The 18443-nt window shown below is 39.4% G+C and overlaps 1 protein-coding gene across 1 annotated transcript in view; it reads right to left on the bottom strand.

Moving 5' to 3' along the window:
* The window catches only part of hepacam2 (HEPACAM family member 2), an 82497-nt gene extending 65911 nt beyond the window's left edge, over positions 1-16586 (bottom strand). The window contains exons 1-2 of the mRNA XM_048608330.1: positions 16508-16586; positions 12505-12789 (exon numbers count right to left, since the gene is read on the bottom strand). Coding sequence (XP_048464287.1) covers positions 12505-12789; positions 16508-16586 — 364 coding nt within the window. The remainder of the gene's footprint in view (positions 1-12504; positions 12790-16507) is intronic.
* Between the last annotated feature and the right edge of the window lie 1857 nt (positions 16587-18443).

The raw sequence follows: 18443 nt of genomic DNA, 5'->3' as shown, positions 1-18443 counted from the left end.
ACCTTGTTGTCTCTGACTTAAAAAGGAAGCTTTCTTTCCAAAGGGCCCAAACTCAATGTGTCCCATCCGGTCAGTTTCTGAAAAGGCCTTCAGTTTTTAGGTCTTTTCCATTTTGGGGTGTATGGATAATGGATTTCTGACCTTTAACCGAAATTGTATCAAGTCCCATTCACTATCATCCCTGTTTCACAGACTTCCACTGACTGCTGGTCTAACAATATCTTGATTTAAAAATTCTTACCCTAACCACCAGTCTCTAACCACTACTTCCAACCCTACAACCCTCCAGGATCTCTGCACTCGTCTACAACTTCATTAGCCCATGATCACAGAACCTTCAATTGCTCAGGTCCTAAATGCTGGACTTCTGTCCATGAACTTCTCCAGCATCTACCTCTTTCCATCTTTAAACTAAAAGCTATCTCTTTCACCAAACCTTTGGCCACTTAGATTCTGAGAGTCAAAGAATCATACAGCACAGAAACAGCCCATTCGGTCCAACTTCTCCATGCTGACCAGATATCTCAAACAGAACTAGTCCCTTTTACCTGCGTTTGACCCATATCCCTCTAAACCTTTCCTACTCATGTCTTTCTATAACTTTGATTTGATGGTAATTTTTATCTGACAACACTCTTGAGAAGCACCTTGGGATGTTTTCTTGCAACAAAAGGCTTATTAAAGTAAGTTGATATTGTTGCAGTTTAATAAAATTGTTAGGTTGGATTTTTATGTAATGATATTATACACAATATCAAACTGGATTATGCAGCTCCTTTAATATGCTGCAAATTTATTTAAGTGTGAAGCTGTCTGGATTTTCTTTGTCTTTGAATTAAATGTATCACTTTCACAAAGAAACAGCTGCACAAAATAACTTCCAGTGGATGGTTGATATTGGATATTTCATTCAGAATAAATAACAAAAACATACTCCATGATTTTTCTATATTCTTGGGCTCAGCTAAAAATGAACAGGACTGTGCTGTTACATGTTGAGATGCAGACCAGACCTTTTCTGCTAATGCAACAGTTAATAATCAAGGTAAGTTTGTTGGTGTCAAATATATCATCATATTGGCTTTGATCAAAGATGAAGTATATCACCTAATGTTAATCTTTCACCTTTGCTACGTTACTACTTTGAATCTATTGCTACTTTGTTATTCAAAACACATCTCATTCAAATTTGGCTTTTGAAAAATGAGACTATTTGTGATGTGGAACTGTTCAGCAAAGCATAGCAAGTTTTCCCTAAAGCTGCCTGTTTTATTATTTTTATTGCAATTCTCTCAATTTTTCTCAAGCTAATTACTTTCTCAACCAGCATAAAAAGCAGTGGTAGTCTCAAGGTGCTAATAAGCAGTACGTGTTTGCATGCATCTTCTTGCTATCATTCATGTTCCATTCCCAAAATAATGCAAATAACTTGTTCAGCTGACACCAATAACATTTAACAGTATGATACCAGCATTTTCATTTTGAGGAAATGTTATTTTATGCTGCAATAAACTGTAGAAGATGTACAGTCAAAAGTATCATTGGCATAAAGAATATGCAATTTAGAAAGTGTTACTCTATAAATACGGGGAGCAAGTAATCAGCGGCGGTGAATTTTATGGAGTATAGCTAACTAAATAAACCGCTCACTTAAAACTGTGGAGTTGAATATTGTTTAAAAATAGTTATCTTTTGGGTAACCGTTGGCAGTAGAAGATGGGGGAGTCAAAATTTAACATTTTGGGTAATGTTTTAGTGAAGATCTGTAGCTCGGGTTGTGGCTGGAGTTGGTTCGCCCAGCTGACTGGTTTTCGTGCAGACATTTCAGCTCCCCCCCTCTTTTGGTGACATCTTCAGTGCTGTCTAACCTCCATTGAAGCACTGTTGTTCTGTTCCGTTCTGAATTCATATGGTCCAGTCTGTCATGGTGGGTAGTTCTGTTTCCAGTTTTGCTCCACAGTGGTATACAGATGGGGTCTATTTCAATAGTTTGTTTATGGCACCAGTGGTTGAAAACCGAGCTTCCAGGAATTCTGAATTACAAATCCTGATTTACAACAGTAACCACCCCACTATCCACAAACAAAGCTGTGTCAAGACTCTGTTTAAATGAGTGATAACACACTGCAACACCCTGAAGCTACACAAAAAACGAAGAGGAACACCTATACAAAGTCTTTGCAAACAATGGGTATCCTAGCAGCTTCATCTGCCAATGCCTGGCAAATGAACAACATCAAGAAGACACTGTACGCCCCAACCATTGGCCACCCTACCTTATATTGGAAACATATTGGAATTGACTACAAGACTCCTATGACCTCTTGGAATAATGACAGCACACAAACCAATAGCCACTACTCTCAAAGATGAAAGACCCCATACTCACAATGAGCAGGACGAATGTGATATACAAAATACCATGCAGCAACCGTTAGAAGCAATATATAGGACAGACGGGCAGGAAACTCATCACCAGGATACATGAACACCAACTTGCAGCAAAACGGCACGACAAACTCTCCCTCATTTTTATTCATTCTGACAAAGGACATCAGTTTAACTGGGACAACGTAACAGTACTAGGTCAAGCAAAACAAAGACGAGCACGAGAATTCATGGAAGCCTGGTTTTCAACCACTGGTACAATAAAAAAACATGTTGAAATAGGCCCCATCTACATACCACTCGGGAGCAAAACTGGAAACAGAACTAGCCACCATGACAGACTGGACCATATAAATTCAGGAAGGAACAGAACAACAGCGCTTCAATGGAGGTTAGACAGCACTGAAAATGTCACCTGGAAGGGGGCTGAAACGTTTGCACGAAAACCAGTCATCTTGGCGAACCAACCAACAACTCCATTTTGGGGAATGATTATCCGCCCCTATTTTGTGAGAATGTGCTTTATGAACAATAGAAGAATGAAGTTACAATATGCGTCTTGGTTACTTCTTTACCAAAGAGGAAGCAAGGTATGGCCTTAGCACATTTGTTACCATGCAGAAGCAAACTAAGAAATAAAACTTTTTTCAGAAGTGGAGCCTAATGAATTGAACGTGGATGAAGTTTTAGACAGATTGTCAACTTTTATGGATAAAATGTATCAACAAGATAAAGAAGATTGACTGCTTATGAGGTGTTGTCAGATTTTAACAAATTTCGAAAGGCTGAGGGTAGCACTATTGAAAAATGCCTAATGGAATTCAGTATGTTGTATGCTCACCTCCAGAAATTTAATTCGGGAATTACCCAATCTGTGCTGGTATTTAAGGTATTGAACTGTGCCCAAAGTTTCAAGCATGAACAGACTTCTTGACAGAAGTTAAATTTGTGGATAAACATACTCTATTAGGGCGAATGTCAGAAGTACTTAAAAAAAAAATTCCAAGGGAAGCATTCCTTCCTGGTAGCATTCATAGTACAAAGGGGGAAATTGGCAATACCTCAGAAAATATTAACAATTTAGCAAGACCACCAAGATACAGATCAGGGTGACAGGACAAAAAGAGAACTGTAAATAATAGAAAGGAGACCAAAAATGGTATTGATACTTTTCAGAAGAGAATTTGGGATTTACAGTAAGCAAACGAACCCTAAAAATGATCAGGGTGTAGTCAATAAATATTTCAGGTGTGATTCAAAGTACTATTATGCCATGAACTGTCCCAAATACCATAATAAAGTATTTGAAACTCAACATGAAACAGCAGATTTGAAAGATGGTTCAGCCCAGTGATGGATATGTTGATTGCAGAGTTTTTTAATTGTGCTGTATCAGACAGTGGATGTATATCGTTTGTATGTGGAATCAATTGGTTAAAATGCCACCTAGACTCTCTAAGCGAAAAAGGACCAGGAGAAAGCTAAGGAATTTGGGAGTTTCACCAGTTTCAGCTAAAAAGTTAAATTCTTTAAAATAGTGCTAGTCCTTAAAAAAATAGCCTGAATCAATCGTTTTACTCACGTAAATGTAAAATATCTTTGTTGTCAAGTAGTCTTTTGATCGAAACAAGCATAGCTGAAACTGATATGGAAAATGACAGCCATTGTATTTGGAAAATCTGTGAATTTGCAAATTACACAAGTGTAACACTATTATATTCCATTAGTGGAACATAACCTCCCCACTGAAGAAATTAGAGAAGCTGCCATTGTGCGCAAGCTGTGATACTTGGATGTGAGACTTGCAACAGTGACAGTTTGTGAGGGTGAAATGAAGTTCATTGACGCTAGAATGAATTAAAATTGGTAGGTATTGTTGGTCGGTGATCAATAGTGTTCTAGTGGATTTCTGTGACTGAGGAGCTACATAGTTGGTCATGTAATGCATGTGAAGATGCTTTTACTTACCAAGATCACTTTGTGCGTGGCCATTGACCTTCTTAAGGCACTACATCAAGTTATTTAGAGCTTGACACTCACCGTTAATTCCACAGCTACCTGGTCCCACTGCCTTTCGAACATGTGCCTGCAGTCTCCAGTCCTCTACTTCTGAATGCTGGACATCTTCCCTCTTTTAAAGCCCAGTCACTAAGATCTCCAGTGCAAGTCCAAATCTTGGGGGCCTCTCTATCCCATGATGTGCTATTTCTTGGTGTCCCAGGACAAATGCATTCTTGCTCAACTCCTAGCACCTGCTCTAGGTACAATGCTCCTTCACTTTAACAGGAAGAGGTTACATTCAAGCAGCACTGGCTAGAGTTAGTTAGTGTTAGAAGTTTACAGTTTTTCATTCCCTGCTAAACTGCAAAGCCAGTGAGCAAAGTTAGCATTAGCCACACACAAAAACCATTGAAAGAAACAGGCAGCACAGCATGCTGTACTGTCTCATTTCAATCAAGTTGCAATCCCCCAATCTGTCTTTGGGAACTGAAATAACTCCATGACAGCTGGTATTCCATCAGCAGGTCACCTTTTATTTACCCGTACACAGGACATGACACTGACCCAGCTGGTACAGAGCTGGTTGCTACAGTGAGCAGAACCCCTGACACTCCTGTTCTTATCTGTCAGCCATGACTCCCTGATTGGACCAAATTAACAACCTCAAACAGGGAACTCATATCCTATGAGGTCCACCTGGCTGATTTTGTTCCAATCACTCCAGTCCCTATTCAATTTATTCCCATGATCTTTCAGAGAGGAGTTCAGACTTTAGCTTTTATATCTGTTCCAATGTTTCAGATGGATTGAACCCAAGTGCTCAAGGTCTAATTTCAGTAACTGACCCTCTCCACTGGAAAATAGTTATGTCACTTGCCTAATAATAGTCATTACGATTGGAACAGTTTACTTCTTGGGGCCCCTGTTGCACAAGCACAAACATGTTTTATGCTTTATTGTATCATATAGATGATCAGCAGATGATTTTCCTTGTTTCTGATCTTGTGTCTGCAAATCCACAGCCCACAGCCAATTCAAAATCACCTGCATATTTGCAATCACTTCCTCGATACTCATTATCACCCTCTCTGGTATTTCCCAAATAAATAGGAAACTGCACAAGTTCAAAATATGTACCAACATAGTACCTTGTTTTGAGATTATTCATTGAAAATATGGCAGCATGGTGGCTCAGTGGTTAGCACTGCTGCCTCACAGATCCAGGGACCCAGGTTTGATTCCATCCTCGGGCGACTGTCTGTGAGGTGTTTACACATTCTCCCCGTGCCTGCATGGGTTTACTCTGGTTTCCTCCCACAGTCCAAAAATGTGCAGGCTAGATGGATTGGCCATGGAAAATTTCCCATAGTGTTCAGGGTTGAGTAGATTAGTGGGTTATAGGGGGACAGGTCTGGGTTGGATGCTCTGAGAGTTGGTATGGACTTGTTTGGCCGAAGGGCCTGTTTCCACACTGTAGGGATTCTATGAAACAGCAACGTTATATTGCTTGAATGGTAAGGCAGGAGAAAGCTATAGCTTTTGAGTCACTGAATGCAATTTACAGTAATTGTCTTCTACTTATCTCAGGTAGGAAGCAGGAATATCGCTTTAAATTACAACAATTCAGCAATAGCGCCTTCAAAAAATATTTACGTTAAAGTGCAATAGTCATTGAGCAACAATAGATTTCACTTCAAAGATTAAATAATCTGCACATTTTCACTAAAGGATGTGTGAATTAAAATGCATTACAAGTGTAAATTCATATTATCAATATAACAGTAATATGATACAAGTTATCCTTGAATACAGTTAGGTCATTACAGTGCCTAATTCCAGGCTGTTTGCATTGAGTAAACCAAGTTCTGGGATATAGCTAAAAATATTTCTTTTGACTCATACAGCCACATTTGGAATGTCACACTGCATTCTAAATTTGTCAATATAATGGTTCTGGTCAGGGCTCAAAAAAAATGACAAAAGTAATAATAGGACTTAAAATGAGGGTCTACTTAGAATTTAATTCATTTTTATAAGAAAAGACAAAAAAATTGATTCAAACCATTAAAACGCTGAAATATACTGACAATGAGACTGTAAATAGAACTTTTAATTTAAGTACTATTGTTGGACAAGAGGTCAGTTCAATAAATGTAAACAAAAATTGTAAATCTATAATAGCCTCATTTCCAGCTTAGTGGATGCACAAGCCATGGAGTTCCAAAGTCAGAGAATCCATGAAACAACAACATCAAAAAAACAAGCATCGCTGTGGGATGTCTCATGCTCGTCTCATATTTGGCATTCATATAATCACATTTCCAGCTGAGGTTGTTGATTAATAACCTGGTATGAGAATTCCTGCAGGAATTTCCTCTCCAAATTCTAGGGCACACTGTTGAAGCTCAAAAGAATTGGAGTGTCCGATTTTCCTAATGCAAATGGATAGCTGCTCAATGCTTTAACCAGTTGTCCCACTTAAAGTTTTATTTCTGTCATGGATGCTTCATTTGAAGTATGATTTTAACTTCCTTAAACATAGGATTCACATTACAAATGTGGAAGTATGAAAAGCAAATAATTGGTTATTTTGTGCACTGGTTGAATTGCCTGAATAAGAAACTAAGCTGTGAGGTCAGACAGTTCAATGAAACCATTAAAAACGGTACAGGATTTTCCCCTACTCTGGAAGTCCATTGTCCGCCCTATGCACCAACTGACTTGATGTTTGGGCAACTACAGATCTGAAGTTTCTCTTGATGCTTGATGATCCTCAATCAATTCAAAAGTCCATCCTGCAATTCATATGGGAAATTTACCACTCAGGATTCAATAAGATGAGCATCATAACAGTTATCATTCCTTGACAATCTATGACATGACCATTAAATATCCTGGGGAGTTACCATTGACCTGAACTCCACCAGCCATATAAATACTGTGGCTACAAGATTAGGTCAGAGGCTCATATTCTGTGGTGAGTAACTCAACTCAGGTCACCTTAAAGCCTGTCCACCATCTACAAGACACAGTAAAGAGAGTGATGGAATAATCCTCACTTGGCCCTATGTGAATATATCTCCAGCAACACTCAAGAAACTTAACACCATTCTGTAGGAAGCAGCTCGCTTGATTAGCACCCCACTACCTTCAACATTCGCTCCCTCCACCACAGTGTTAGCAGCGTATCATCCAAAAGATGCACCGCAACAATGCTCCAAGGCTCCTTAGACATTCCAAACCTACAACCTCCATCATACAGAAGGATAAGAGCAGAGATCAATGGGAACACCACTCTTGCAAGTTACCCTCCAAGCCACACACCATCCTGACTTGGAAATAAATCAATACTCCTTTACTATTGATGCATTAAAGTTGTAGAACATCCTTCCGAACAGTACTATTGATGTACCTACACCCAAATCTACAACAGTTCAAGAAAACAGAACACGACGATCTTATCAAGGGCAAATAAGGATGGGCAATAAATGCTGTTCTAGACAGCGATGTCCCACATCATGAATAAATAAAGAAAAATACATTGCAATAATGCTTTTTAGAAGTGTAGGCATGGAGTGAAAGGAAAGAAGAATCATCAGAGCAGTAACTTTTAGATAGCTTTTGTAACATTGCCAGATTAAAAAGCAGAATTGAAATTTAAGCAAGGGTGCAACATCAAAATGATGACAGCTTAGTTATTCTCAGAAAATTGATGCAACTTCAAAGGCCTGAAATGTGAGAATGAGAAAATTAAATCCCAGAGAAATCCCAGGCAAACCAGACTGTTGATAAAGCTAATCTTTTCAAATTATGAATTCAGTATGAGGGAATAGTCTTGAAATTATAGCTATCAAAGTGTGGAGGACAGAAACCATTGCTGGGATGTGAGGATCACTAGCAAAGCCAGCATTTATTCCTTGTTCCTGATCACCCTTGAGCTAAGTGACCTACTAGATGATTTTAGAGGACAGTCTGCAGACAGCCATATTGCTGCAAGTCTGAAGTCACATGTTGGCCAGAGCCAGCCCAGGTAAAGATGACACATTTTCCTCACTAAAAGGGCAACAATTTATGATAGTTTCATGCCACATTATAGCTTTCAATTTTAGATTTGCTTCACTATTTTTAAATTTCACCATCTGTCATGATGGGAATTGAATCCACATCCCCTGAACATTGGCCATAACAGCTGAATTACTTGTCTAGAGGTGTTACCTCTACACCACTACTTTCCCATAAATGCCATCATCTCGTCATATTGGCCTCATACTAATTTGGCAGATGCCTGAGAGCTACAGATTCCATTTATCATCTATTCAAAGTAGTTGGGAAGACAGTTGGAAATCAACTGGAAAATGATAACGATTTTGACATCAGGACATTCTCACAGTTCAAAATTGCATTGATTATTGAAGGGATGCCTCATAAAGCAAAGCCTTACCTTATGCTGTTTTCTGGATCCCCCTTCAAACTGCACTCACTCATACTGTCATGACCATGGGTGAGACCCCCAAAGGATTATGAATAATTTTAACGTCATTTCAAACAATGTTTTTAAAAATAGATTTGATACAGCCAAAAATAGCTGCAGATGTAAATTAAATGACTGGGGAGAAACAGACCCAAAGAATGTCACAACTGGAGATGCAAATAAAACTTCCAACAACAGCCCTTCAAAGGGAGGAAGAGGCAAATCAAAATAGGTTGGGCTGTGATTTCTTGTGACTACAAAAATTATGAGAGGCTGATGACCCCTCTCAACAGCAAGCCACTGTCTGCAAATTATGTCCCAGACTATGAACACATCTTGTGTTTTCTCTTTGAACAACACACAAGGACAGGAGTTTAACAGCCAGTTTTAACTCTATTGGAGTATGCTAGTCAGACTGACTGTTCTCAGGTGTATTAGTCTGGGTTCAAGCATTAGCAGACAGTGAAGATCACTGTTGAACAACTGTCCCTTGTCATCCCTGTGTTGCAGGTAGAGTGAACTTACATACTTAGAGTGCTGCTAATCAATTATAAAAAAAGGACAGGACAATAAAAGACTCTCCCTCAACCTGATTGCTAGAATTCAATCACAATCAAAATAAATCTCAACTACAAATTTTCAGCCAATCTGCAAAACTAAAAATTGTGAAACTGTTTAATATCAACATCAACAGTACCAGCATCCTTCACTGTAACAGCCACAACATTTAAATATCTGCTGTTTGCAAACAATTCAGAGACTTATTGGGATAATTTTTAACTTCTATCTTTTTGGACTCAGCTGTTATTTCTAATTGGTGTATGTACGTTGTGTTATCATATTTTTTTCATGTGTAGTAATTAATAAAGTCAATCTTTTTTACAATTTAAGAAATTCTGGTTAAGCTGGCTCTTTTAAAAATACAAGTTCACTTGCGTTTGAGAAAACCATGTCCGCAAGAGAAGGGAAACTTTTAAAATTAACCTGTTATCATCAACTGAGGGAATCAGGTGAATAAAGCAGGTGAGTCAGTTCATTTCTCCTCAACCCTACAGGAGCCTAACAGTCTGGGATATCCCGTCTGGATCGCTAACAAATTCGGGAAGTTTGCCCAGGTTCTAGGCATAAAATACACAAGCACATCTGACCAGCAGCAGCATAACAGTCCTGCACATCCATTGGAAGTGCATTTAAAAAATTCATCCAGGAATCACGTGGACGCACGTTTGTTTATCTTTGTGCAGGAGATTCTAAATGATTGAAGAGGCTGAATCAATGCGCAATGTCACACACACCTTTTGTGATGCAGGACAACATCTCAAACGAAAAGGATCAGGAGAGTAAGAAACAAATGAGTCACAGTCATACATCAGAGAAGAGGCCCTTCAGCCATCAAATCTGCACCAACCTATCTATATGAATCCTACTTCCAGCACTTGTCACTCAGCTTTGAATGCTATGATATTTCAGGTGCTCATCTAGGTATCTTTAAAAGTTCTGAGGTTTCCTGCCTCTACTGTCCTCCCAGGCAGTGCATTCCAGATTCCCATCACCCTCTGGGTGAAAAAGGTTTTCCTCAAATCCCTTCGAAAAGTCCTGACCTTCACCTTAAAATTATGGCTCCTTGTTATTGACCCTTGAACTAAGGGGAACAGCTGTTTCCTAGCCACTCTATCCTTGCCCCTCATAAACTTATACACTTCAATCAGCTCACCGCTCAACATTCCCTTTCCAAACAAAACAAGCCTATGGAACGTTTCTTCGTAGCTAAAGTACTCTGACCCAGACAACATCCTGATGAATCTCCTATGCAACCCTTCAAATGCAGACATATAGAAATAACAGCTCTATGGAAATCTCAGCCTTCCATGTAAGTGTGCTGGCGAAATTCAATTTGTTGATACAAGTTATCATATTCTCATGTTGTCGCACAGGCCCAGATTTTCTTCTGTGGCAATATTCCCATAGGAACTCCAGAATCGAAAATGTTGTCCCCAATCACTCAACCAGCCTGAGAGAATTTTCTGAGGTTAACTCCATTATCATTTTCCAGTGAGTTTCCAATTATACTTACACCTGTGTGAGATAAATGGTATGAAGGAAATATGTGATCTGTTACGTCTCTATTATTACCAACTACTTGGAAAGTACTGTCATCTTTTAGGGAAATATAACACACTCTGCCACTTCCAGTACAAAATGGTGACTGGTGACAGCAGTGGTTTTATTACTTGACTGATTCTTCATCCAGTCCTGTCTCTAATCTATCCCAGAGAAGAAAATAAAAACAGAAAAGATGAGTAAGATGTAGAAATGAAAATACTGGTCATACCAGAAGTCTATGTTGTAGCATTCAAGACCAACCAGAGCAGTATGTGTCATTCGCACATTTTTAATGCTTTTTGCCTTGTAATGAGCTTCTAAGCATTTATTATTATTGTAACTGTTTTAGGATATCATGGTCCCATTTGTGGCAAGATATTATAATGGTCTAGAATTTCCATGAGCCTCAGGATCAGGTGTCAGGTTTGAAAGGGGACCCTGACCCTGACTTTACAGAAAGGGAAAGCAGTGCTGCAATCTTTATGGTTACCTCCACATGCACTGTTCAGTTCTGGTCAGCAGGAGGAGTCACATTGCCGCCAGTTCAGAGGGCCTGGAGTTGACAGCCCCACTGGGAAAGCTGGGCACCGATGGGCAGTTCAGAGATTGGGATAGTAAGAACTGCCGATGAGGCTGCCTCAACTTGGAGGCTCCATCACAGGTGCAGACAGCGGTAACCAAGTAACTGAAATACAGACAAATAATTTCATCAGGCTAAGTGGAAAACCTTTCTGTTGGATTAGTCTCAGTTGCACCTGAAGGTTTTACGTTATACATTCCCCACTTTGCAGCATGGAGCTTCTGGTTCCAATCACCCTTGAGTCTGCGAGAGAGAGGCTATTTCCAAGGAGCCACTACCTTGCACAAAGTCAGATGCCACTCCATCACGGGTAACAGTGACATGACTAAATTTCCCCTAATTAGTGCTTTATCCATTGTAAATCCCTGGACCAGGCCAAGCTCACTGTCAGGAATGCATCAGACCTTGGTCCACATTGCATCCCCCTCCTAGATTTTCTGCTTCCTTTTTAACACATCTGAGTTAGAAATTTAGCTCATCATGTCTCTATTTGCTGCAGGATACCATGTCCACACTTGTAATCGTGTTTCTACTTGAAATCGGGTATGTGTTCCACTTCAAGACACAGTACCCCGTTTGTACTATCAGGTTTCTGTGTGTGCCAAGATACATGTCGTTAATCATTCGAGGGGACAGCAATTCTGCTCATGCTCAGATATTCCGCACTTTATTATGGCAAAATATAACATTCTTAATTGTTGAAGAATATTATGTTCCAGTTGCTATCAATGTACTGTATTGTTTGTGACTGTCAAGTTTGGTCATCCTCATGGCAGGATATGTTATCTGTGTTTGTGAAATTGAACCATTTTCATTGCTTTGCCATCTTGGGCTATCATTGCTATCATTGCTTTCAACATGACAGACTTAATAAATTGCAAAATGTTATACCATATTTAAATTAGCAGCTCCTTAAAACTCTGAACTATTCCTAGGTATTAATGTTTAACATATGACTTACAGTAAATATTTGGTGCAATCGGTTCACTTTCATTCATACTGATTGGGTTCTTCACCACACATGTGTAATTGCTAAGGTCGTCTTTTAAAACGGGAGAAATGAATAACATCTTGTTTTCTGAGGAAAAGGTATGACGAGAGCTTGGCAATAAGGGTTTTCCATCCTTTAGCCACTGATAAATGACCTTTGTGCCTTTATTCACAGTGCAGGTGAGTGTTGCATTGTCCACATACTCCACTGCTCCCCACGCCGGATCACTACGCACGATTGGTTTAGAAACAGGAACTGCAAAATAAAAGGATGTTCCACAGTCAAAATGTCACTGCTGATAACCTGAACAAAGCTAAAGCTAACTGCAAACTTTGCGTATTATTCTATTTTTTAGCCTCAGAGCAAATTATGAAGTAGATTTTACAATTTCTTCCTCCAAGTGCAGCACTCTCCCTGACTGGAAAACAGTTGAGTGTGGCTCTCTCCAGGTTTATGTGACTTGTGCTTTAGTAAAATGAATCACAAAAATAAAAATCTGAACATAACTGCATGTTAATTCATTCAGGTGCTACATATAAACTACCTTCAGTGACAATAATTGGCATCTTCATTTGCATCATATTTTAAACAATTCTTGAGCAGAGAAATCAAAGATTTGCTCCAGGTGAACAAGGACCATTGTTGCAGGTGTGTAAGGACTGTGTGCTTGTTTTTGTTATTGCATCCTCATTTTGAAACAGAGGTTGAGAAAAGGGAGAACTCAGAGGAAAAGCATTTCTGCCATTTGACTTATGACCCAGCAATTTTGACAGAATCAGGAATTCCACAAAGCAATTGAAAATTCAGTTCCTTAAAATGTTATCAAAATATTTATATTAGAGCCCAGTATGAATCAACAACATTGTGTGAGAAAACCAGAAAGTGGAGCAAACTCTCACAATATCTAATGAAGCTTACACTATGGCTACTTTACTTTCTATAGATGACTTTTGATAATTAGTCCATACAGATTGTTATAATTTCCAAACCTGTTGCAGAGCTGGAATCTGCCTCAATCTTTTGAAATGCTTAATCAACAATGGATTAATTGTGTTTTTGTGTCACCAGGGTCACCAGTAGAAATGGTAGCTCAGTGGTTATGCCAATGGATGAGTAATCCAGGTGTAAGGGTTTAAACTCCAGTGACATGAGTTGCTAAATTCCTTAACGCATCTGGGAAACTTAACTAGAAATAATTAAAGGAATCTCAAAGGGAAAACTCAACAATGGTGACAATGAAACTAGTATTGTCCAAAAAAACCAGTCTGGTTTATTCATGCTCTTCGGGGAACAAAATCAGCCATCGCTACCCTAGCTGCCTATAGTGACTTTAGACTAACCACATCAACCAATGCGGTTAACTCTAACTGCTACTTTTTGATCCAGGCTGTTCCTGGCCCTCCTATTCTGTGAGTCTCAATTTTGTTAACTAGTCTTTGATGTGGTACATTGTCAAAGTTTTTCTAAAATCCATACAGACAATATCTACTGCATTCCCTTCATAAACCTCACTGTTAATTCATCAAAAAGAAAATTCAAGTAATTGAGCCAAACATAATCTGTCTTTCATAAATCCCATGTTGGCTTTCCTTAATTAATTCAAACTCCTCTATGTCTCTATTAATTTTTTCCTTGACTATTGTTTCTAAAATTTTACCTAATTCTGATGTTCAACTGATTCACCTGTACTGAAGAAAAATATCCTCACACCTTTTCTTAAATAGGGATGTCAGATTTACCCCTTTCTGATCCTCTAATATTATTCCCAAAACTATGGAAGATTGGAATACTATGGCAAGTTCTTCTGCGAATACCATTCATAACTATCTTCACAACTTGGGTTGCAAGCCATTCAGGCAACTCAACCTATGCACTCTCAGCAAAACCAATCTTTCCACGAAACTCTGCCTATCAATTTTCACTCTTATGCATTACTCCTACCATCTCCACTTCTCCCGATACTTTGTCAGCATTTTCTTCCTCACTATAAACTGCTGCCCCTGAGTTTAGTATCTGTAAGATACGTTGCAAGAAGTCACCAAAGCTCCTTAGGAGCATTTTCCAAACCTACAACAACTTCCATTTTGAAGGACAAGGGCAGCAGATACAGGGGAAGAGCACCACCTGCAACTTCCCCTTCAAGTCACTCACCATCCTGACTTGGAAATTTATCCCTGTTCCTTCAGTGTCCCTGGGTCAAAATTCTAGAACACCCTCCCTAATGGCATTGTGAGTTTACTTACAGCAGATGGAGTTCAAGAAGGCAACACACCACTACCATCTCAAGAGCAATGAGAGACAGGCAATAAATGTTGGCCCAGACAGTGATGCCCACATACCATATATGAATTTTAGAAAACCCTGTCCATAAAAAGTGGGACAAATCCAATCCAGTCAACTGTCACCCCATTATTCTGCTCTCAATCATTAGCATTGTCATAGAAAGTGCAACAGGTAATTAAGAAGGCAAATAGAATTTTCCCTTCATTGCGAGAGGGATTGAGTTTAAAAGCAGGGAGATTATGTTACAGCTGTATAGGGTACTGGTGAGGTCACACCTGGAGTACTGTGTGCATTTTTGGTCTCCTTACTTGAGAAGGGATATACTGGCACTGGAAGGGGTGCAGAGGAGATTCACTAGGTTGATTCCAGAGTTGAAAGGGTTGGCTCATGAGGAGAGGCTGAATAGACTATGATTATACTCATTGGAAGTTAGATGAATGAGGAGGGATCTTATAGAAGCAAATAAAATTATGAAGGGAATAGATAAGATAGAAGCAGTGTGGTTGTTTCCAGTGGCAGCTGAAACTAGAACAAGAGGGCATAGCCTCAAAATTAGGGGGACCAGATCTAGGACTGAATTGAGGAAGAACTTCTTCACTCAAAGGGTTGTGAATCTATAGAATTCTTCGCCCAGTGAAGTAGTTGAGGCTTCCTCACTGAATGTTTTTAAAGCTAAAATAGATAATTTTTTGAATAGTAAAGGGATTAAAGGTTATGGTGAGAGGGCAGATAAGTGAAATTGAGGCCATTGAAAAGATCAGCCATGATCTTATTGAATGGTGGAGCAGGCTCAAAGGGCAAGATGGCCTACTCCTGTTCCTGGTCCATAAGTTCTTATTATGTTCTAAATTTTAAATGGAATGGAGCATCAAGGAGTGCTAAAAAATTGAAGTCAACTTGAAATAGGAAGAATTATTTCCTCTGGTTGGAGTCATACCTGGCATAAAGGAAAATGGTTTTGGTCATTTGGTCGACATTGATGCACAAGTTATTTGGGTAGCATCTTTACCTGCTTCATCAATGATCTTCCCTCCATTATACAGACAGAACTAGGGATGTTCATTGTGCAATCATTAATGTTCGGTTTCACTAATACCTTTCCAGATAATTGAGCAGTCTGAGCCCACATGCAGCAAAGTTGGACAATATTCAGGCTTTCATATGTGGCAAGAAATATTCATATTGTACAAATACCAGACAATGGCCATCCCCAGTAAAAGAGAACCTAACCACATTCAACGGCATCACCATTCCTGAATCGCCCACTGTCAAGATCCTGAGGGTTCACACTGACCAAAAACTAAACTGTAGTACTGTGACCATTAGAACAGGTCAGAGGTTGGAAATTCTCCAACAATTGACTCACTGGCTAATTCTACAAATATTTTCTGCTATGGAAGACATGAAAGGAGTGGGATGGAATACTCTTCGCTTCCTGGATTAGTGCAGTTCCAACCGCACTCAAGAATCTTGACTCTCTGTGGAACAAAGAAATTTTATAAATCTGCAGCCAATCCACTGCTTGAAGTATTTTCTCCTTCCACCACTGATTCACATGACTGCAGAATGTTGATACACTGCAGCAACTCACCAAGCTTTCTTTTAAAGCTCTCCCAAACTCATGACCACAATCATATTATTGAACAAGAACATCAGGCACGGATGGAATGACTGTCATGTCTAAGTTTACCTCTAATTATACACGATCCTGACTTGGAAATGTATCTCCATTCGTACATCATTGCTGGATCAAAATCCTGGAACTCCATACTTAACAGTACTATGAGATTACCTTCATCACATGAACTGAAGTGTTTAAAGAAGGTTAGTCATGACCACCTTCTCAAGCTCAATTACTGACAGGCAACTGCCACCCATGTCCACATTATAATCTGGAATACAATGGATGATCCTGTTAAATATGTCTGAGGCAGAGAGTCGTTCTTATAGCCGAATACACTGACGAACATTGTGATCTGCCACCACTGCATATTTCTACCTAACTCCCATTGTATGCTGGTCACACCCTCACCAACATGGCTTATACACAACCCATAACAGAAATGTGCACACACACTGTCAACACTATTTTGGATATCAAAGAGCAATCACACAATCTTAAAAAAAGGGCACTTCCAATTTTAACTTTACAGCAAAATATTGGATTCGATGATGTACAGAGAAAGATGGAAACAGAAAGAAGAAACAAGTAAGCAAACAATGACAGATTTTACAAAGCTTGTGAAAACAGAATGCTGGAAGCGAATATTATGGATTCGCCAAATGTGAATAGTCAAAGAAATTATTTTCTGCACAACTTGGCTTGTTGAACATATGACTAAAGGGTGAAAACTTTGTTGTGTCTCAGCAGCCCACAAGACAAATGCTTGGTGGTGGTGAACTAAAAGTGAACTAAACTAAAGCCATAATATATAGGAGCAGAATTAGGCCATTCAGCCCATCAAGTTTGCTCTGCTACTCAATCATAGAATCCCTACAATATGGAAAGATGCCATTCAGCCCATCGAGTCTACATCCACCCTCCAAAGAGCATCTCACCCAGATGCAGACCCAGTCCCCCACCCTATCCCCATAACCCACTTACCCTGTACATAGCTAAATACTACAGGGCAATTTACTATGGCCAATCCACCTAACCTGCACATTTTTGGACTGTGGGAGGAAACTGGAGTACCTGGATGAAACCCACCCTGGCACAGGGAGAATGTGCAAACTTCACAAACGTCACTGAAGACCAGAATCGAACCTGGGTCCCTGGCGCTGTGAGGAAGCAGTGCTAATCACTGAGCCACTGTGCCACCCTTAAATTTTTGCAACGCAAGTCAATGCAGTCACCTGTTTGACTCATGCCTGGCTGCAAATGAGGAAGTGGTTTGCCAGCATCGGGAACAGAATGAATGTGAGGATGTAACCAACCTTCTGCACATTTCCCTGTGAGACTGTCAGGCATTGAACAAAACTAATTTGAAAGTCCTTCCAGCTTCCAGAGAGTTTAAGTCAAAGAATGGTGCACAAACATTGCCATTTTACACACATGAATATATGGAGAAGGGCTGGACATTCGACTTTTAAAGTGACGCACTTGGCAACTTTTGAACAATAAACTAACAGGTAGTAATTTTTATCTTTCATGTTTGCCTCGTGTAAATCTGAAGGAATCAATCATTCACATAAACCCTCATGTAAATTGGAAAAAGCAGAGCAGGTCTCTTCTGATAGTCTCAAGATGTGTGAAGGTATAAATAAGCACTGTCAGCAAGAGTTTCGTTCTGCCTAGACTGCCTCCAGTATCAAGCATTTGTTATCTGATCATGAATCCCTACTCTTCCATTAAAACATTCAACGTAATCAGAACCTCCAACCGAATGTTCAAACTGCTTTGCCTGCTGGATTTTGTTTTCAGTGTTAAATTGAGGCAAATTAAATACAAAGGTAAAAATTATGGATTATCTCAGCAAACCAAACAATGGACTATGAAAATTATGATTGAAAGCACAGAAAAGGAGTACATTTATCACCAGAGATAGTAAGAACTGCCAATGCTGGAATCAGACACAACACAGTGTGAGATAACAAGGTGTAGAGCTGGATGAACACAGCAGGCC

Source organism: Rhincodon typus, chromosome 2, assembly GCF_021869965.1.
Source record: "Rhincodon typus isolate 14 chromosome 2, sRhiTyp1.1, whole genome shotgun sequence".
NCBI lineage: Eukaryota > Metazoa > Chordata > Chondrichthyes > Orectolobiformes > Rhincodontidae > Rhincodon > Rhincodon typus.
This window is presented reverse-complemented; position numbering and strand designations above follow the sequence as displayed.